This window comes from Aotus nancymaae, unplaced genomic scaffold (assembly GCF_030222135.1).
Source record: "Aotus nancymaae isolate 86718 unplaced genomic scaffold, 86718_ANA_hifiasm-v0.15.2.pri h1tg000032l_0, whole genome shotgun sequence".
NCBI lineage: Eukaryota > Metazoa > Chordata > Mammalia > Primates > Aotidae > Aotus > Aotus nancymaae.
This window is the reverse complement of record NW_026988445.1, coordinates 4,093,740-4,116,863: the sequence shown is the minus strand read 5'-3', so window position 1 is coordinate 4,116,863 and position 23,124 is coordinate 4,093,740. Positions and strand designations below refer to the sequence as shown.

General features: G+C 34.9%; 1 protein-coding gene across 1 annotated transcript in view; it reads left to right on the top strand.

Moving 5' to 3' along the window:
• The window catches only part of USH2A (usherin), a 775,604-nt gene that overhangs the window by 642,490 nt on the left and 109,990 nt on the right, over nucleotides 1-23,124 (top strand). Inside the window, exons 57-60 of the mRNA XM_064383503.1 lie at nucleotides 2,321-2,504; nucleotides 3,402-3,559; nucleotides 17,093-17,251; nucleotides 18,800-18,962. Coding sequence (XP_064239573.1) covers nucleotides 2,321-2,504; nucleotides 3,402-3,559; nucleotides 17,093-17,251; nucleotides 18,800-18,962 — 664 coding nt within the window. The remainder of the gene's footprint in view (nucleotides 1-2,320; nucleotides 2,505-3,401; nucleotides 3,560-17,092; nucleotides 17,252-18,799; nucleotides 18,963-23,124) is intronic.

Genomic DNA, 23,124 nt, shown 5'->3' with positions numbered 1-23,124 from the left:
TTTCAATCAGAACTCTAATTGATTGGTTGAGTCATCTTGCAGCTCTTGGCAGAGAAACCCACACATAAATGTATACTATGATTTGTGGATTTTTCCAAATATCTAGAACAAAGCGAGCTCTCAGAACAAAATGAACTACTTTCTTCTCAGGAATATATTGCTCCTTAGAAAATTGAGATGTTTGAGACATTTTTGAAATCTATCTTGTTTCTTTCAGAATGCTGCTAAATAAATTGCATTTTATTCTTCTGAAAATTTTTCTTCTAAAAGTGACAAAATCTTATCCTGTACAGACTAACTTACACGGGAGATACAATCAAGCAAAAGCTATTGATTACAGGAAACCTAATTTCAAAATGAGTTTTTTCTTTTAATCTCCAGAAGACATTTACAGTGTCTAATCAGAGTATAAGTAGATGACAACATAGAGTGGTAGGATTGAGCGTTCTCATTGCTGGGTTCTCCATCAACGGATGTGTGCATCTATAAGATTTCTTGAATGACCTCAAATTACAGTTATTTGTGTATATATTTTATCTTTTCGACAGAAGCATAAACTCCTTGAAAGAGTGAGCCACATGTTAATCATCTTTGCATCCCCTAGAACTGCCTGGAGTGCTTAGCATAGTATTTTGCAGGAGATATATTTACAATAAATCTATTCATTAAACATGTATTAGGCATTGTGTTATTTATAGAGATACATTGACAAATAAGACAGAGAAGAACCCTGCTACCGTGGAACTAACTTTGCATCAAAGCAGGAGAAAGGAGTGGACTGCACCGTCATATAACATAAAAATAATATGTCAAAAAAAGAATTGGATTATGATGTTTTGAGTGTTAAGGAGGAAATAGAAAGGATCATGCCAACTAGGTTGGGACTGCTTTAGATAACGTTCAAATTACAGTTAAGAAAGAATGGTAAAATAAGGTGATATTTACACAAGTAACTGAACTATGAGAACAAAATGCAAAAATGTCATGGTGTAAGAGAACAAAAGTGTTCCAGGCCAAAGGAATGGAAGTTCAAAAGCCCAGATGTAGAAAATAACCTGAAGCGTTCTGGGGATAGAAAGGAATCTGGTATGGCCACAGCTCTACGAATGGTGGAAAGAATGCTGCCAGGTAGGCCAGAGCCAATAAAATGTGGGACCATATGGGTCATAATAAGAAATTGGGATTATATTATATGAATAAATTCAAAAGGGTTACATATTTCATGAAGATGACACTGGATTACATGTACACTTTATGCACTTTTATAAAGATTCCGATGGAATATGGAAGGCCAAGATTTAAACATGGAGGCAAGTTTAGAAGCTATGATAGGAGTTTATGAGAGAGAAAGAAATGTGGCTTGGACCAGGAGAAATGAAAGTAAAGATACAGAGAAGTATGCATTATAGAATCTTCCAGGCTTCATGATAGATTACATTTGTGGATATGAAAGGAGAAAGTCTCAGGAATAATTATTTTGGTGTGTTTTGTCCAAGAAAATGGATAGATGGACAAGATTGGGAGATACATAGATTGTAGACAGGATAAAAAAGAGTTCTGTTTTGCATGTTTTTAGTTTTTAATCAGTCATCCAAATGGAGGTGTCAAGCAAACAGTTGAATTCTTGAGTTTGAAACTCAGGAGAGTTTCAATCTAGAGATATGCATTTGGGGGTCTTCGGCATATGCATATTTAAAACCCATACTAAGTGGAGATCACCTAGGAAGTCAGTGTTGGAAGAGAAGAGGAGAGGAGAGAAAAAGAAGAAGAGAAAGGAGGAGAGAAAAGCGGAGAGGAGAGAGAGAACAGAGCCTACTGCTCTGAGGCATTACATCCCTTCCAGGACCAGGAGCGGAAGAGATCCCAGTAAATGAGACCAGAGGCATAGCCAGAGAGGAAATGGGAAGAGAGCATTGCACTGATGTGCAGGAAGAAGGGAAAGTGTAATCATTTGTTGAATTGTATAATTCAGGTAAATACTCAATTATGCTTACTTTCACATGTTCTAGGAAATTGTATTAAAAAGTTTGAAATCTCTGAATAGTCTCTCAAGCCTTGATTTAAAATATACTGAGAGTGACAACCAAGGCAGAGAAATTATCCACTCCTAGTTGCCTGAAATTCACTTTCCAAAGGTAATTCAAAAATAAAATAATCAAAGTAATAAAAAATATTTACACCAATTATGTATTTTTGCTTATTACAGTGAGATTGTTTTAATCAACAGAAAAAATATCACAGTCCTTGGGGGATGGCATGACTTTTGATACACTGTTTATTTTATCCTAACAATAAAACCTCATTGTGTTATTCTTGCCAGGAGTTTGGGTGACACCTCGACACATTATCATCAATTCTACAACAGTGGAATTATATTGGAGTCTGCCAGAAAAGCCCAATGGCCTCATTTCTCAATATCAATTGAGTCGTAATGGAAACTTGCTTTTCCTGGGTGGCAGTGAGGAGCAGAATTTCACTGATAAAAACCTGCAGCCCAATAGCAGGTAAAGTAAAAGAAAACTTTACCAATCATACAGCAAGATTTGTATATTTCTCTGGGTTGATCATAAATGCATGTCCCACTGAAAGTTATTAAATTATTAACTCCCTTATTCACAGGACATTCCATAACCGATGAAAGTGCTAAATGATTTAGTCTTTAGACTACATGAAATTTCTTAAAAATATAATAATTTATCTTCTGTTTGACATAACACAAAAATTTTTAAATATACAAAATACACGAAGTATTAAACTTTAAAAATTACCAAATTATCTTCAAAAACATGCATCCATAAATTAGCAATAAAAGAGATGTAAAGAGTTTTGTTTCCATCAACTACCTTTTCTTCTTGAACAATGTTTCTCTACTTGCTACACTACATATAGTTGTGAACCATTTTAGAGGAAAAAGTTCCAGACATTTGCATTTCATTCCCATTCATTTCTCAGCAGAGACAAAAACATCTCTTAAATCAACAGATGTTTTATTATGGAAAGTAGAGATCAATTTCATTTTATTGTAGGGAATAGCAGATCAATTTAAAAATGTCTTCCTCTAAACATATTTCCCTGAACTCCAACCCATTTAAAAATGGGGAAGGTTATTTTGAATCCCCCACAATCCACCAGCACACTCCAAGACTTTCCTAAAATCCTCAAGAAAAGCTATGAATTACCAGCAGGTTAAAAATAAAGTTGGGAGAAGCTGAGATTGCAATGGCTTGGGGAAAATGTTGCCTGTGCAAGAAAAACTACCAAATCAAGTTTCGGGACAGGGAGCAAAGAATTTGTAATTTATCACAAATTTAGGACTAAGCAATGGATACAAAAACCAGTAATCATTGTTCAAGTCTCATGTGCATGGCCTTATCACAATTCTTCTTTCCTTTTAAATATAGATACACTTACAAGTTAGAAGTCAAAACTGGAGGTGGCAGCCGTACTAGTGATGATTACACTGTTCAAACACCTATGTCGACACCAGAAGAAATTCATCCTCCATACAATATCACAGTGATTGGGCCTTATTCTGTATTTGTAGCTTGGACACCACCAGGTAAAAAAAAAAATAAGGGGTGTGTGTGTGTGTGTGTGTGTGTGTGTGTGTGTGTAAACATTTTAAAGGAATTAATTAGAGATAAGAATGGAACTGTTAATTTAGTAAATCAGAAAGATAGACTCGATCTCCTGGATAAAAATGAACAGAATAATCTAAACTACACTTCTGAGTGTATAGATGCATGAGTGTATATATACATAAATACATAGAGATACAGGTATTTAGATGTTGATACAGATATATAAGTATATATGCCTTTCTGTGAAAGCAACACTTTCAAGTACAAGAAACTAAAAATCTGTCTTCTTACTCATCTATTAATATATTCAAGGTAAGTCACATAGGTCAGAATTACCTTGAACTTTCATTTCCATGGGACTCCTTAGATTGGATCAGTGGCATTATACCATTCCTTTTACATTACAACAGTGAATGGGGAATTTGGAAATACAGTAGTCCACTCCATCCACGTACCTTGGGTTGTGACCACTTCTAGTAGTTGAATTTTGCCTCTGTAAGCTGAATAGTCTTCACTGAGCCATTTGGTCACTATTGGGTTGCCTTTGACTTAGTGCATTATTATATTTTGAGGTAAGCACCATCCTCAGTAAAATCCTGACTGCATTAATACTGTAAAGAGTAGAGTGAGATTTGTTTTCTCTGTCTTTTAACATAAAAGACATATGGAGGACTTTACAAGTAAAATTTAAAACTGATTAAGATGTTAAATACACTTCAAAAATGTGACTTTATTTTAAATATCTAGTCTTAAGATGAAATTGCAACAAACCCTTTTTGTCCTCATCAGGATAAGTTTAGCCACAGTTCAACATGGCACCGAATAGTTAGTTAACAGTCATTTGGGCTGTAAGTAGATGCATTCCATAACGTAATTAGCAAAGGCCTATTTTTATAAATTGAACAGTCAAAACAGGTAATATTGTATAGCTATAAAGATAGTGTAAAGGCCTAATGCATAAAACTTAAGTTCTTGTAGACCAACGCCATCTGACATAATCTAAGATCAAAGAGAAAACGTTATTTTTCCACAAAATTCAAAAGAAAGTTTACAAAGAGCTTTATAAGCAAAGAAAAATGTAAGTTCCTCCAAGATATTAAATGTACATGATTTCACCCACTTTTGTTTTAAAATAAATTTACAACATATTAAACAAAATATAAAGGAATAATTAATAGTGGCAGAATGCATAATAAAGTGCTATAATCTTTACGTCTTAAGGGCATAGATATTCTTGAACTCTGTTCTTAATTCAACAGAGGAAAAGACGTATCTTCTCCTGCAGGAAATATACCTATTTACAGCCTCCTTTATAGAATGGATTTCTAATTTCATGGAATAACATTGCTTTCCTGCAACTTATTTTTTCTTTTTGAGACAAAGTCTCACTCTGTTGCCCAGGCTGGAGTGCAGTGGCCCAATCTCAGCTCACTGCAACCTCTGCCTCCCCCATTCAAGTGATTCTCCTACCTCAACCTCCCAAGTAACTGGGAATACTGGCACGCGCCACCATGCCCAGCTAATATTTGTATTTGTAGTAGAGATGAGGTTTCACCATGCTGGCCAGGCTGGTCTTGAACTCCTGACCTTGTGATCCACCCTCCTCGGCCTCCCAAAGTGCTGGGATTACAGGTGTATGCCACCTGGTCTCAATTTTTTTAGCATATTTCTCCTCAACATTTTTATAGTTATGTTGTGTTTTTGTACCAAAAAATAAAATGAAACTAGATAAAGCCAATCTAAGACCAGATTTAGCCTATTGACAATAATTTTTTAGATTCAGGCCAGGGTCTTCTACAATCTAAATTCTCCAAGAACAATAAGAGAAATTCCAGGGTGATGAGCAAAGTTGATGATTTCCTTGCCATAGTACTATACTAGGAAGTCCCATGGTTTATCAAAATATCTGTTATTTTAACATTGCTACACATATCAGTTGCCATTGCTAATCTGAGGACTTCATGCTCAGTACGGCTTTGAAAATATCTTTATTTTATGACTATCAAAGTAAGACAAATGAAAAAGCCAGGATTCATATTGAAGTACTGCCACCTATTAGCCGAACTTAAATAGTCCCTAGGGTTCAATTTTCTCCATCTGTGAAATGGAGATAATGATAATACCTACATGTGGGCATGTAGGGTAGTTGTAAAGATTAAATGAAGTTATTTATATAATAAATACATTACCTAGTTCTGTATAATATTCTGTAGATACCAATGGTGATTGTTTGAAGAATTATTTTTTGTCTTTAATTGCTCATTTTTAAAACGTATTTGTTCCAACATTTGCTGTGTCTCTAAGCCCCCATTTCACAATAATAAAACTGCCTCCCGAGGATTGGATTAGTAAATTTTCAAGACCTCTTTCAAGTTTCCCAGCATGTGTCACTTTTTCTTTGAATTCAACATGTGTAATGTATCATGTTTCCATTTAGAAAAGTATCATTATGGAATAAAACACAACTTAATATGACCTTAATTCTCACATACCTCAGGCTTTGTATAAATTGTTCATTCTGGTCCAGCCTAGGTGATGTTGTAGAATGCTTTACACACTAACTCTGACCATTTAACCAATGGTTAATAAATCTATAATATTCAGACCTGTCAATCTTATAGTTTAAGATGCACAAAATCCATTTCTGAAACCATATAATATAAGAAAAGATTAAAATCTTAAACCATTTTCCTGGTGCCTAGAAGGATTTCAAACTCAGTAAACAGTCAGATGATTTTGACTTGTGTATAATCTACAGTTGATTTTATTGGAAAGTACCTCTTGCTGTGTTTTGATTTGGATAATAAAAACAATTTTTCTCTTCCTGAATAGTCACAAATATATATATTTTAAACAGAAAGAAAATAAACTTGTAAGTAGAAATTGTTTATTTGCTCACAATAAACAATTGTGAGTTTTCTAGCTATTCATCATACTCCCTGCCATTACAAAATGATTACATCATAGACAGAACTGAATAACGGGCAAAACAGTCCATACCTGTAGTTCCCAAGCCTAGGCGAGCATTAGAATCACCTAGGAAGCTTGCACAAAGACAGATTCTCAACCCCAGATTTACTGAATAAGAATCTCTTGGAATAGAGTCAAGAAATCTAGACTTTTTAGAGCTTTTTAAAAACGTGTTTTTAGTGGAGCTTTTTTAAAACTCCGTGTATGACTTTGATGTGCTACCAAGTGCTTTTTGAAATAGTAGCCCAGAGGACCCAGAAACAGATCTAGGTATTGTTGAAACCAGATCATTCTGGGAGAATAATGTCTTATTGGGCATGTCAGCGGCATGCCAAGACTCGAAGAGATAATTGTGGAAAATGGCAAGCCGCTGAAGGGAACGATGATCTCTGCAGCATGAAGAATCTAGTAACTAGAAAGCTTTACCCACCCATCCAAAAACCTAAAAGGAATATACATGATTTATCAAACCCACCAAGTGAAATTGATGAATTATAATAACTGTTTTCTCTGAAAACATGAATCATCTAGTTTCTCTTGAGTGTCTAAAGCAAGCTTGTCCAACCCAAAGCCCAGGATGGCTATAAATGCCACCCAACACAAATTCGTAAACTTTCTTAGTTTTTTTGCTATTTTTTTTTTTAGCTCATCAACTATTGTTAGTGTTAGTATATTTTATGTATGGCCCAAGACAATTCCTCCTCTTCCAAGGTGTCCTCCTCTTCCAAGATGTCCCAGGGAAGCCAAAAGATTGGATGCCCATGGTCTAAAGCCAAAATACTGGCTAAATTTTTAATTGACTTTTTAAATACGCATTTTGTTTAGTGGTCAGTGTGAACAGAGTAACCTTAGGTAAGTAGCTGGGAGAAAAAAAAAATGCCTATGTAGTTACTTGGCAACCGAAAATTACCTAGGCAATTAACTGGATTTTCAGTTTTCAAATTATTGCTCCAATGCTATCAATGAACTAAGTCTTAGTATATGTTTATAAGTCTTCCTAGTGAAAGGGTAAGGTCTAGGGAATAGTGACAATACCCAGCAGAAGAGAACCTGTGATATTGATAGCAAATGTCATGTACATACATTCATATTACTTGGTGTATTTGCCATTTGTTAAATTCCTACTATGTGCCAAATAATAATAGGCTCTTTCCCTGCTTTACCTCAGTTACTTTTTATGCAAACCCTAGGAGACAGGTTATACCATTATTCCCATCTTAAGAAATTTGAATCTCAGAAAACTAATGTAATATCCTCAAGGTCACACTGCAGAGCCAGGGTTCAAATTCAGGTCTACTGTCTGCTACTGCCTTTTAAGACCAGTTCCTTCTGGTCTTTGGCTTAACCCTTAAATCCAAATCAACTTTTCATTTGTTGACCAAAGTCTCTCAGATTTATGATGGATCAACTATTCTGTTTGAGAATAGTAGCCCAGAGGGCCAAGAAACAGAGCTGAGTGTTGGTGAAAACCAAATGAATCTGGGAGAATAATATTTTACTGGGAGTGTCAAAACCAGAAGAATTATTTGTGGAAAATAGTGAGTCCCTGAAGGGAAAATATCCACAAGGCAACAATGATTTTTTGCAGCTGGAAGGAAGTAGTAACCAGAAAGCTTTACGTAAACATTCTAGAAGGAATCGACATGACTTAAAACCAGATTCCAGGTGCAGGAAGATTTTAGTTAGGTGGGAGGAGAGGAGAGTCATTTCTCAAATTGCCATAAACAGATCATCTTAATTCTATTTTAAAGCCTTGGTAAATATTCTCCTATCTCCCATGTAAACCCTGGTCCACTTTACCTTATTTTTTCTTGATAAATGTCAGTAGTAACATTACCAAAACACTCCACGCTCTAGAAAATCAAGATCTCTAGCCTTTTGTATATCATTTGAACCTCTGAATCAGGTGATATACAAAAAACATATCCTTATAAAAATTTTGCTGATTTAATGGAGGAACACAATGGTGAGTGAGCCTCCACAATTTATTATGCAATCAAACATACACTGTGGATATCCTGCCATTTAAAATTATTCAATCATTTGATTTTCTCTTAAAGTCATCCTTCCTCTACATTAACTTAATCTTACACACAGACATACACACAAAGAAAGAGAAAGGCAGAGAGACAGAGAGAGAGACATTTCTTCTTTAATGACAAACAGAGCACATACATATATTTTCCAAAGACCACATGTTGTCTTATAGATGAGCAATTTTTTTCACATTTCAGAAAAGGAAGTATTGTTTTCTAACTAAACCAGGTTAGTTTACTCCACTAGTTAATTGTTTTCTGGCCTGGGGCAAGCTGCATAGTGTTTCTCAAATGCAGGTTTCTCATCTGTACAAGGAGAAATTAAATGCCTACTTTACATTGTTATATGAAGTAAATGAGATGGCATGGTAAAACTCCATTATAGTTTGAACCTTCAGGTAATACAAACCAGGTTAGTTTATTCCTAAATATTCCCTCTCACCTTTTACCAGCTCTGAAAATTGGATCAGGACTTTTGTATTCATATTAAAAAGAAAATTTATATTAAACAGAGAAAAGGATATATGTTACCCTAATAGGTTAAAAATTATTGAAAATTAAACAGCAAATGCTTCATGGAACATAAATGGTTTACTCAGAATAACAATGGAGATAGATATCCCTGCTGTTTAAGAATCTAAACATTCAAAATTATTTAAACTCTGAAGATAATAATGATTCTTTCTAATTTATCAAGGTGATGACTATACTTTGAACTATTCTAGCCCTTAATCATGTTCTAATTAACAATGTCGTTGCACTAAACATACTTTTTCTCACTAAGGATGGTGAGTCATTTGGGTTTAATGCACAATATTGAAATACTAGTGCTTTTCCTTTAACATTAATCTCTTATTCCATTAAAGAAAGGAACTAGCAACAATTCTACTGAGAAATAATTCTAATTAATATTGCTCTAGAAATATGCTTTTTATTTATCATTTTGATTAAAGGTTAGATAGCCATAATACAGTCTATTTATGGACATTAGACCATTAGACATCTTGGAATTCAGTTAGCTCATCAGCTGCAGTTATTATATCGGATACTATTCACTGAAAGTCAAAATTGACATTAAGATTTCTAAAGAATTTACGTTGCATTAATTGTGATGATTCAACATTGACAGTTGTTTCACTTTTCTTAACTTATAAGTGCAATAACCAAATGACAAGGAGTGGTGAGTTTCAGAAGAAAATGTAGAACTCACTTCAGTGGTTTGCAATGTATTTTGGATATTTAAAAATGTATCTTCCATTATGAGTTTTAATATATGCTAGGCATTTTGCTAAGAGATTAACATGTATCTCATTTAATGTTCATAATAACTTAATGTAGTATGTCCTATTGTTTTTCTCATTTTACTAATGAAAAAGGTCAATTTAGACACTCCAAGCTATTTTGTCTAGATTATTCTTCAAGTAGGTGTCAGAGCAGAGCTGACCCACATCATTCTGACTCCAAGTTCTGTAATCAAAACTACTATGCTATATTTTCTCACTATTTTTCCAGCTAAACAGTGCAGAAAGCAAATGATTTTTCATGAGTTCTACTATAACCCCATTTAAAAGCTAAAAAACTGATTTCTGCTTTATATATAGGAAGTATGAATGAGGACAGTGTAATTCAAGGTCAGTCCATCCAGTAACCCAGTAGAATCATTTCATTTATGGCTCAAAACTGCATAAGATGTAATTCATTTGCCTTTAGGTAGATTGATTCTTCTATTCATTTAACTAACATAGAAGATTCTGAGCCCCTCCTAGGGGCAAAGCATGATGCTGGACACCCTAAAAGTTACAAAGAGGAATGAGACACTGTCCCTCTTGTCAGGAATCTTACCATCTAGTAAGGTAGAAAAGATATAAATGATAACTATTATACAACCAATGTTAAATTTCCATACAATTGGTATAAATGTGTTCAAGAGGGTCCTGTTTTACTTCTGTTCCCCCCAAAAAGGCCTAATCAAGATGCCCCTACCTATATAGTGGATAATTTAGGTAGTTTTGTTAAAAGCACCATGTTAAGCATAACCAAGTGTTTTGAAGCAAATGCCTCTATCAAACTGAATTAATAGTTTTTCCTCTTAGAATTGTTCCTGTTCCAGCTCCTAAAAAAAGATTTAGAAAAGGATTATTGATTGACTTGTCCCATTGTAAAGTATGCACCTGCTGTGAAATGAAGCCATGGAGGAAAAAAAAGTTGAATAATTTAACTTTTTTATTTGTAAAGATAATCAGGGTTTTTCTGATTACATCTTAACTTCATAAATGTTAAATAACCTATCAGCATCTAGTTGTTGTAAATTATGAAAAGGAGCATTGCAAGGAATATTAACCAACGAAATCCTTGTTCTTTAGTGAACAAGAAAATGTGTTATGGCAGCTTGTCATTGTGCGACTGGTAACTTTGACACCAAATAACAAAACTGCCATTTGCACTTAGGGTAAATTGGTTCACTTGAGCTTCCACTGCTCCTCTTACTCTGACATAAATTTATGAACTCAGGAACTAACCAAGTCGTGTGGCTTCCCAACTGACTTTAACAAATATGCCCATTTCATTTCATTTAGTCATCAGAATACCTGGGGGCTCAGTAGTTTCAGACTCATTGCAGATGGTATAGGGTTTGCAGGAACACAAGAGACTTTCATGTCACAGTCCTGTAAATTATGACAGTAGAGGGGGCCCTCTTTCCTAAATGCATGTCAGTGTTGGACGTGTTCACGGCTTACAGGAGCATTTTCTGTTTCAGCACCTCATAGGTATATGTAAAGGACATTTATTTCTGATTAACCAACAGGTGAAAAATACATTTTCCAGGCTCATGGTTTGGCTAGCCATGTTCTGGATTAAGATTATGTTTATATTTGAAATGTGGCAGAAGCACAATTTTGTTCCCTCACCCCCTGGGAGTCCTGTTCTTTTTACAACAGAGGTTTCTTCTTGAAGGATGCATGGCCTGGAAGCAGAACAGCAGGTACAGACTGAAGACATAAAATAAAATAACCTCAGATGGATTGGAGGGAACGCCACTCCAAATTACTGCAAAGAATGAGTAATACAATATTTTCATAGGAATGAAATTTGATCATATCCAAATACACATAAAAAATAAAACTAGATAACAAAATAGTGTTACAAAGATATTAACTTGAATGAATGTGACATTTACTTGTAGTTGCAGTAGCAACTTTATATGAAAGATGGATTCAAAAGTGTTTGAGGGCACATGAAAACAGCGCCATAGTTGGTTTTTGTTCTTTATTTCATTTTGTTCCATTTCATTTTGTAGAGATGTCAACCATTTATTAAGCACTTTCTATGTTGTGGGAATATATTAAAAGGCTTACAGATATTTTCTAATTTAATCCTCTCAACTCTCTATGAGGTAGCTATTAGTATCATCATTTTACACATGAAGAGACAACATTCATAGAGGTTAGTTAATTTGCCAGTGGTCACTCGGGAAATAAGGGGAGAAGGAGGATTTGATCTGTCTGACACCACTCTGTGGTTTGTCTAGTTCAACAAGAATGATGGCATATTTTTTATGAATGTGTGTTTGTCAAACTTTTCTCCAAGAACTCTCCTAGGAACAAAGAAGACAGAATGAACATGGAATCCCAGGAGGTCTGAAAACAGAGCCTGAAGCAATCATCATTAGCTTGCAATTTCTTTAATGTCTTGCTTTTTATCTTAAAAATTTATGTAAATTTGCCATTGTATTCCAGTGTTTGTCTTCATCCAAAAAATAATGTATTATACAATTTATCATTTGGGAAAACCCTTTCTACTAGCCTCATTGGCTAAAGACTGATAACACTGTATATTTCAGGATATTAGGAAGATCTGAAGAAAACTAAGCCCAATAACAGATTCAAGGTCCTGGCAATTCTTCCCCTCTTCATTTCATCATAAATATGTGGGTTCACCCGGAGGCAGAGGTTACAGTGAGCTGAGATTGTGCCACTGCACTCCAGTCTGGAGACAGAGCCAGACTCCATCTCAAAAAAAAAAAAAAAAAAAAAGTTTAAACAACAGCTTTTTATTCCCCTCTACTGTTATGGCAGGGTAACAATAAGAAGAAATTCCTGAAATGTGATATGGAATACTTTGTCATTCCAGGATACTCTGGATGGAAATTTCCATAAGCATATCTTCCTGCTGAAAGATCAAATGACAAATCTGAGAGGGTCCCCATTTCCTTCTTCAATCTCTCTTACTACCTCAAGCAACACGTTCCAAAAAATATTTTTTGTGGGGAAGAAGACGCCTGATTACTCTTTATTTTACCTCTAGGACAGTACTTAAATTTTTCTCATCCATTAATGAACTGAGTCTCAAATGGTCTCTATAAGCAATTCTCCTTATCTAACTCTCAAATTTCATTTTAATTATTGCAGTCTTGTTGAGAGCAGTAAAAGCTGCCAGTTTTGTCATGCAGTGGTGAATTACGCCTTGAAGAATAGCCTCTAAATAGACCTGTCATGTGTATTCACCATATCAGTATAGAGAAAAATATAGTTATTTAACTTTTTAGGCATTTAATTTTTGTTATGACATACTTTTCTGTTTCTTTGTGGAGAAAACTAGTATAGAACTCTTTATTATCTGAAACTAAGTGGAAATGTCATGGGCTAGGCCAACTTTTCATCCCATGTCTAGGGTAGATAATCCACATTGAGTTCATTTTAAAGCAATAGTGAGAGACTCATTACATTGTCTGTTGGTTACAGTATGAACAGTTATACTTGCTCTGCACGCTGGCACATCAGCATAAACCTTTTCTTCTGTCCTACAGTTGGTTCATTCTGAGGCGATTATAGAGTCTTCAACTCTACAACTGGCTAGCCAAAGTTCTAATCATTCAACATACATACAATTTTCTAATCTTGAACTTTTAGAAAGAAAAACTCAGACACAATATTTGTGAACAAAGACAAGTGGGATTCTGCTGGTTCCCCTTCTTCAAACAGGGAAGTCATGTGTTTCCCAAATTTTGCATATCAAAGCGATATTCCAAAAAGAGGGGCAGTAAGTTCTTAATGTCATTGATAAGTTCTTGGAAACTGCAACTTTGGGTGAATAGATGTATAAGGAAACCAATTTTACATTAGGCTAACTGGTATAAGCAAGATTTAAGTTCCAAGGCATATTTCTTGGTCACAAAAACATCACCATCCAACATCACCAAAGAAAGACCAAAACACTTTGAATATTAAACTGAAATAAATACGAGCCATACATATGTTTAAGAAAGATTAATAGAGACCGGGCGTGGTGGCTCAAGCCTGTAATCCCAGCACTTTGGGAGGCCAAGGCGGACGGATCACGAGGTCAAGAGATCAAGACCATCCTGGCCAACATGGTGAAACCCCGTCTCTACTAAAAATACAAAAATTAGCTGGGCGTGGTGGTGCGCACCTGTAGTCCCAGCTACTCGGGAGGCTGAGGCAGGAGAATTGCTTGAACCCGGGAGGCGGAGGTTGCAGTGAGCCAAGATTGTGCCACTGCACTCCAGCCTGGCACCTGGTGACAGAGTGAGACTGTCTCAAAAAAAAAAAAAAAGATTAATAGAAACATGATTATTTTTAACCTAAGTTTTAGCAAATCAGTGAGTGACAACAGCCATAGGGATAAATGTTTGTTTTTTTTTTTGAAGCAGAAATTAGAAGAAACTCCTCTTACCACCAAGCAGTGGCAAAAAACAATCACAAACAGGGCAAGCTCACGGAAGGCTTTTGTACAGCATTGTTTATTGTTATGCATCTATATGATTATCGCAATCTTTATGAATCTTTACAATCATTTGTATTCATTCATTCATTCATTTTCTGACACACTTGTTCCATTTTGGTTTTGAGATGGCCAGAGCCTAACCAGGCAGCTAAGGGTCATTCCATCACAGGGCACACACACACATACACACACACACTCACTCAGACTAGAGCCATTAAGATGCACCAGTTAATTTAATGGGAACATCTTTAGGATATGGGAGAAAACCAGAGTACCCATAAAAAAAAAAAAAAACTCATGCAGACATGGGGAGAACGTGTAAATTTCACACAGACAGTAGCTCTAGCTGGGAATCAATTTTTTTTCTCATCAATATTAATGAAACAATGTTGAATGAAACAACATTATCTGAGGACCTATGGTACTATGTGTGCTCCTATCTTTGAATATACTTTGACATGAGCCCACAAACCTCCACGACATGTGTATTTCAGGTTGGGATTCTCGGTCTGGAGAACTTTAAATTTCCACCTATAATGTGCTTGTTTCATCAGTAATGATTCTTACTTGTCCATCATTTGTTTCCTTGCTTCTGAACTGTCTCCAAGACCTGCTCTGCCTTACTGTGCATGTTTTCACAAACCTATCTTGTCATTTTTCTCCCAGTTTTCCTACACTAAGACCTCATTATCAAGAAAGAGCATAAGTATAAAGGAATAAGCTTTGGTATCAGATGGGCTGATGTTCAAGTCCTAGCTTCTCCAATTAATCAGTGTGCAATCTGGAACAAGTTATTTAACTTCTCTGAGCTTTGGTCTTCTCATCTTAAAAAAAGTAATAATATTTACCATCCAGTATTGTCCTGAGGGTTCATTCATTCATTCATTCAATCAACTAACATTTACTGAGCTGCTACTTTGTGCTAAAATCTGGGCCTTGGCACCACATTGGAGAGAACAAAGTCCTAATTCATAGGGTTGATATTCTAGTGGTATTAAATGAGATAATGCATGCTGCTTGGCATAACACAGGCATGCAATGAAGTGACTGTTCTTGTTTGTACTACCTCTATAAGCATTGTAAAAGCTTTCAACTGGTTGCCCTATGTCTTTTCTCTCGTGTTTTTAATCCACTATTCACCTGCCAGCAGTGTTACCATTCTAAAATATAGGTTGACTCTTGTTTTCTTGTTTACACCTGCAAAGTCTCCTTGTTGCTGATTATATATAAAACCCATTTTTCTCAAAGAAATCATCGATAAAGTGTAGTAGTCACGTGAGTTTGGGAGTGAAGAAGGTAGGATCCACTCTAAGAGTCTTATTCTAAGATGTCCAGCTTAGGAAAATGGGAAGATGGTATTATGCCTAACTGTAAAAGGAAACCTAGGAAAAAGAACAGGTTTGGGAATGGAAAATACAGCTAGTTCTGTTTTAGACTTGCTGAGATTGTGGAATGTCCATGTAGAAATACCTAGTAGGCTGTTGAAAATACAAAGCTATAATACAGGAAAGATAGAAAGCTAGAGATAAGAGTTTAGGAATCAGTGATAGAATGTTAGTAGCTTAAGCTACTAGGATAAATGTACTGGGTAGTTTAGCCATGATGCTCTAAATTTAAAATAAACATTCTCAGTCTAGATTGCCAAATTTAGCACGATCTAGCACCTTTCCTGAGGAAGCAATTGATTAGTCCTTCCTAAGACAATCAATATCTCCTTCAGACACTTCTTTTTCATCTATCCTACACAAAATCCTGAGCATCTTTGGTTTGTACTAGCCTTTCCACTCTTTAAATATAGAGGCCACATCTATAAAAAAGCAAAACCACATTTCATTTTTTAGACTTCATCTCTCTTAGGTCATTGAGTCCTGTGCCTTCTCAGTAATGTTATCTGCAGATTCCACTGTTTCTAGAGTAAGGATAGAATTCTGTAGGTACTGCAGAGGTAAATAACTAAACTCACAAATGTTATAAACTCTCAGACCGAGGAGAAAAGTTAATAGAAAATTCCATTATATTCTTCTTTCAAAACTCATATCCTCCCCTTAAAAAAGTATTCATGTTGTTCATGACCAAATGAAACTTAACAAGCATTTAATTACATAAATAGACTTTGAAGAGGCTAAACTGACGAGATCTACTTTCTTTAGAAAGCAATGGTGAAAAATGACAATTGTTAAGCCTAAATTTTCTGTGCTTAGGACCATATGTCTCACTGACAGTGAACTGTCCTGACTCAATAATTAATGCACAGGAATCCTCTAGGTAGACCATGATTTGGATATTTTACGGGCCATTATGTCAAGGATTCCATGTCAGACAGGATGCATATACAATGCTCTACAGAAAAATTATTGTCACAAGCAAAATCAGTGTTGTTTTTCATGAACTTAAGAGTAAGTAAGCCTAGAAGAAATATGACAGCATAATTGCCTTATATGTTCTAAGTGAAATGTGCCTTCATTTTTATTTGCCAATAGAGTATTTCTTTGAATAGAACTACTATACTTTTAAAAACAGATTATGCACATTTCTTACATTTGAAATACACAGTCTGATATTTTCCAACCTAAGTTTTGTATAGCTTTTAATTGCTATATTAAGAAATAATTTACTTTTCAATTACAAAATTTTAAATATACATTGTTGTTAATGGACAATCATTTGTGGACCATTCTGTTATATATATATATATATATATATATATATATATATATATATATATATACATATTCTCTCTCTCTCTCTCTCTCTTTAAAGGGATCCTCATCCCCAACATTCCTGTGGAGTACAACGTCTTACTCAATGATGGAAGTGCAACACCTCTGGCTTTCCCTGTTGGTCATCATCAGTCCACCCGCCTGGAAAATTTGGCTCCATTCACACAGTATGAGATAAGGATACAAGCATGTCAAAATGGTGAAAGTCTTTCAGACACTTGGCCTGGGCTTTTATGAAAAACTATTTCATTAAAAAATTTCATTAAAAAGGAATAGATTCTCAGTCCAAATGCAAAGACTAACATTTCATTCCTTATTTGTAGTGGACTGTTTACCCAGAAAAATCACAGTCTGGCATCGAGTGAAGCATTATGCATTTCTGCACATTAAATCATCAATATTTAAATATATTAAAATGGTGGTTTTGCAAAGTCTTGTTTTATAAGGCCCTTTGAAAGAAAAACACCTAGCTCACATAAAGGAGTCTTTGGTAATATAAAACAAAAATGAGTATTCCAAAAATTTCATAAAAACATATTTACCTTGGTTTTATTCAAATTTTATCCAGGAGGAGGAAGTGAGAAGTTATTTAAGAGTTGAATTAAACCCCAATGAATCTTACGTATTTTACAGTGCTTCCTTGAACCCTTTTTTATATACGTAAACTATCACCTTGTGTTTCGTGGCTTAGGCTGTGGTCAGTGAAATTATAATGTATCTGTGCTGTGTTAAGGAAAAGCTGCCCCATTCCCTTTATCTCTCCAAATGTTAGGAGGGGAGAACAGGGAATCAAGAGAGCTATACATTATTTTATTTATCTCTATTTTAAATTAAATATAAACATTAACAGGTGTAGATATTATATATATTATATAGATGTATAACGTAGCATATGGTGTATATGATATTATGATATATGTTATATAACATATAACATCCATTTGCTACATTAGCATACAAAACATTTTCCTTCACCTTAAATAAATTTACCAATCTGATACCCAATGTGTAGTAGAAACTCTTATATTAAATGTCCTAAGGAATTTCTGCTTCCAAATAGTGCTAGTTCTTGTGGAGTTGGTTAGAATTGTAAGTCTGCAATTTTGCTATGCTGAACTCATATCAGAAATTGCTAGTCAGTTTGTCCGATTTTCTCTAAAATATGGACCATGGCGTTTTTGTTTGAGGGATATTGTTTTTACTGATCTGGTCTTCACCTGATAACATGAAAATAATTTTACATTAACATATTCTTGATTTAAGTACAAAACCAACTTCTGCATCTTCGTATCCCCGAAACTGTGCAATGGAGGTACAATATCCTTCAGACAAATTGATTTCTGTGTGTTTGAATAATGTTCATTAGTTTAAAAATTGGCAAAAAATAAAATAGTATTAAAAGCATGCAACGTGTAGGTCACACATACACTTGTGAAATTCAAGTACATTATCATTTTCTGGTTAGGATGACTGAAATAAATTAGAGAAACTTGAGTTCAGACAAGAATATGCCTTATTGTTTATGCCTTTATAAATATGTGGTTAATTAATGCGTTTTCCAAAAATGATTTTCTATTTAAATGTTCAAATCCCATAAAGATTTATAATAACTTCTAAAACACATATACAAGTATATATGCAAGAGCACAGGTAAAAATTATTTTCATGATCTCATTGCCCTTCTGTATTCATATGTAGCTCTTTTTCCTGCTTGAAAAATTACTAATGACCTCGATTTTTTTTCAAGGAGGTTGTGGAGTTAGCAGTAGGATGTTTTTCAAAACACCTGAAGCAGCCCCAATGGATCTTAATTCTCCCGTTCTTAAGGCACTGGGGTCAGTTCGCATAGAGATTACATGGATGCCACCTAAAAAACCAAATGGAATCATCATCAACTACTTTATTTACAGGTAACCTTGGCTGTTACTATAATTATAGTTATTTAAGAATGTGTACTACTCCGGCATTGAAAAATCAAGTACATTTACGTTGAATGGGAATTCATGTTTTTTTGTATGTAACACCTACCGGTGGGAACTAAGACTGTTGCACAAACTTTTACAAATTAACCAAGGAAAAAAGTCACAACTACTATGTACAATTTTTGAGTAAGATCTCCTTGAAAAATGAGACTTTATAGCCCATGTAGACTTATATTTGGTGAAAGGGAAGAACAGTTCTCTAAAGCAGGGGTTCAGAAACCCCAGGCCACAAAGTCGGTGGCCTGTTAGGAAATGGGCCACATAGCAGAAGGTGAGTGGATGGTGAGCAAGCATTACCACCTGAGCTCCACATCCTGTCAAATTGGTGGTGGCATTAGATTCTCATAGGAGTGCAAACCCTATTGTGAACTGCACATGTGGGAGATTTAGGCTGTGCATTCCTTATCAGAATCTAATGCCTGATGATCTGAGGTGGAACAATTTCATCTTGAAACCATCCCCCCTAACTGCACTGCCCAGTGTATGGAAAAATTGTCTTCCACAAAACCAATCCCTGGTGCCAAAAAGGCTGGGGACCACTGCTTAAGCAGCCCATGGACCAAGAAAACATGGTCTTTCCAGAGAGGAAACCAGATAGAAGACAAGAATTCTAATATTTCTCATTATTTATAATGTAGAGATTAAAAAGATTTCTCTATTCCTCCAAAGATGGTGCTTTTCATGTGCAGAGAAAGGAGCTCTCCTCTCCAGTTTTCCTTCTGTTTTAATGAGGCTCCACTCCACTAGTTAGATGGTATTATAGCAGCTTGTTCCATCATGTACAGAATTTATTAAGCGTACCTACCGAAAATAAAGAAAAGAAGGAATAGAGAAGAGAGAGATTGAAGAAAGAGACAAAGAGAGATTAAGAGAGAGAGAAAAAAAAATAGTGGAAGAGACATAGACCATGAACATTTTTGTTTGAAGGATATTTTGCTCTCTGATCTAGTCTTCACCTGATCAACATGAACACTGCTTTAAATTAATGTATTCTTTAAATAAATAATGAATGAGGAGGAGGAGGAGGAGCAGGCAAAGGAAGAGAGTGAGGGAGAGATGTAGGGAGGAACAGAAGAGAAAGAATAGAGGAAGTGAGGGGGAGGTGAGCAGAAAGCATAATGCAAGGAACCAAGGGGACAAAATAACCTGTCAACTGATAGCTTGCTACTTCACAGAAAACACAGTCACCTTTCTTCCTTCTTCTCCGATCATCATCTCTATCCTCATCTCCCCAGCACCTCCACCTCTTCAACATCCTTTGTTAGTCTCTCTAGCAGCCTCAGGGCTTCTGTTATTCGGTCCTATACCCTGAAAACTTAGTGAAACTTACTTAGGCTCCTCTTAGAACTTTAGGTACTGAAATCTTTTGATTCAGATCGGTCTTCAGTGATGAGCTAAGGGCTTATAGAAAAAAAATCATGAAAAGAGAAAGTATTATTGTGTTTCTGGTTATGTAAATGACATCACCAAAAATGAGCAAGCCAAATTTCTTCTCAGCAAACATTAATTTGAAGAATAATATTTCTGATTCAAATACACATGAACAGGTAAAATGGCTAATGTGAATTTGCATTTTACGCTAAGCACATTAGTGCAGGCTCTAAAATGCCTACCCTCTTCAGATAGTTTTCTTTCATCTACTTAATGCTAATTGCATGAGAAAAGCACATCAAATTCCTATTCAAAATAAAGGGAAATAAAGTATCTGTTATAGACCAGGACGTGGCTTCACTCTGTTGGTTTTGTAAATAAAGCTCGTGATTACAGTGACTATTCCATGGCAGCTATAGAGAGGGAAAACAGGAAATATAATGCAGAAAGCCCGCTTCAATGAAAAATACTGTAAATTGAATTTGACAGCATTTGATGGCATCTGATTATTCTAGTCACAGCCAAACAATGATATAAAGAGTAATATGAAACAGAATGTGTTACTGCCTAGCAGACTCAAAAGCAATAAACCTTCCTCCAATGTGACACAATCACTTCACAATCATAATTGTAGCCTGTTTGATACCTCTGAGTACAGCAGAAGGGCACTGACTGACATAGATACATTTTGTTTTTTATTTAAAGTGAAATGAAAATGGCACACTGGGGCTCCAGATACAATCGTTATATTCACCTACATAGGCATGAATCACTTGGCAGTTATTTCAGCTGAAGTTTAAATGTGCTTAGACAACAACAATATCAAATTTTTCTTAGATAGCTGCAAAAAAAAATCAGAAATTTGTAAGGACAGAAATAGAATGGAGACACATAGTTCTTTTTCATTCTGAGACTACATAGAGCCCTTTATATAGTTACTGCCACCAGCCTGCAGTATTTCTGAGGAGGTTATGGCATGTAATTTCAGCTTCATCATTGGCCTTCTCTTTCTTCTATCGCCACCAAAGGAAGTACATTTAGCTCAAACCAAAGATGGGGTTTGGCCTATGCAGATATTTTTGTTAACTTACAGGAAGCCCACTTGTAAATATCATTTGAAAATGCTTGTCACTCTCTTCTCATCAAGCTCCGGAATCATTTTCTCTTCTGTAACTGTCCTTTATTGTTTAAATATTTCCCCTAGATATTATCCTATTAAAAAGTATCTGACTTAATAAAAACAGAAGATGTTTATGACTTCAAAAACAAAACAAAATAACCTAAATATTATCCAATTACAAAGCTTCTGCCCTGATAAATGTAGATGTTTATAATTTCAAAAGCAAAATAATCTAGTAAGAACAAACTACTAATATGATTCCCTCTGCTTAGTTTATCTGTTAATTTAGTTACTTTGTTGACTATATATAAGTCACACACAAAAAAAAACATTTGCTACAGGAGTTTTTTGTAAAGAATAAAGAGCAACGTTTAAGTTAGTGTTTTGCAACCTGTTTCTTGAACAACTGTAGACAAGACTATCTTGGACATCTGCTTCCTCCTCTCAATGAGGTTGGCTTGCATAATAATGATTCTTCAGTATTCCCCCTTTATTTTATATCTGCAACCTTGCAAATGGCAAACATCTCATCACTTCCTTCTACAAAATTCACCAAACACGTTAAATTGACACTTTACAAAACGCGTAATAAAATTATCTCCTCCAACTAGGTGTTTTCATTTTAACAGAAACCAAATTTCATGGGGTTTATTATTCTCATGAGCTTTCTCTTGATTTAATCAATGTACATTGAAGGACAAAACTATATACAAACACCCTGTAAACACTGTAAAAATAGAAACAAATGATGGCACTTCTGAGTATTTACTAAGATTTTAAAAGATAAAATCTGAAATAGTTTGGAAGAATGTATGATATGAAAGGATATTCAAAGCAGGAAAGTGAAAACAATTTATAAAATGGATAATTAAGTTGATTGAGTTAACTAAGAAAAGACAAGCATTGAATCAAAGGCAAAGGAATTTTGATGTAATTCAATTTGTATTGGGTGGAAAGATGGATATTTATGAATATTTCTATAGATAGGTACAGACACACAGAAGTCAGACAGACATCCATCTACCTATCCATATATGTACATATATACTGAGGGAGACGCAAAGCTCTATGAGTCCTAAGCCCTTTCACCAGTGATTTTCACTACAGTGAGAGATGTAAGATAAGCTAAATAAACAAACAAAAAAGTAAAAGATATAGCAAAAAACAGAAATATTTACCAGAAAATTTAGAGAATTATCTGTCAAGAATATTCATGGAACACTTCATCAAGTTGGTGTTGTTGAGACTAGGACTTACAAAATAAAGATTTAATGACAATTTTAATTGTAAGAGAAATACATTTGTTGGGAAAAAATGTTTTAACAGTACAGAAGACTTCTAAGATTATTATTCATTCTTATGATTTACTCATGGCATACATAATTTCACTAATAGAATTAACACTATTAATTTTAATATATTAACATTAATGTTTTCTATTTATATTTTCTTCTTCATAAAAGAATTATATTGTCCATATTCTGAAATTTTCTTTGGGCATTTGATTATATATATGCACACACCCCAAATTTCTTTTAATGACTCATCAATATTCTGTTATATGGATGTGTATTAATATTAGTCAGTACCCTGATGATG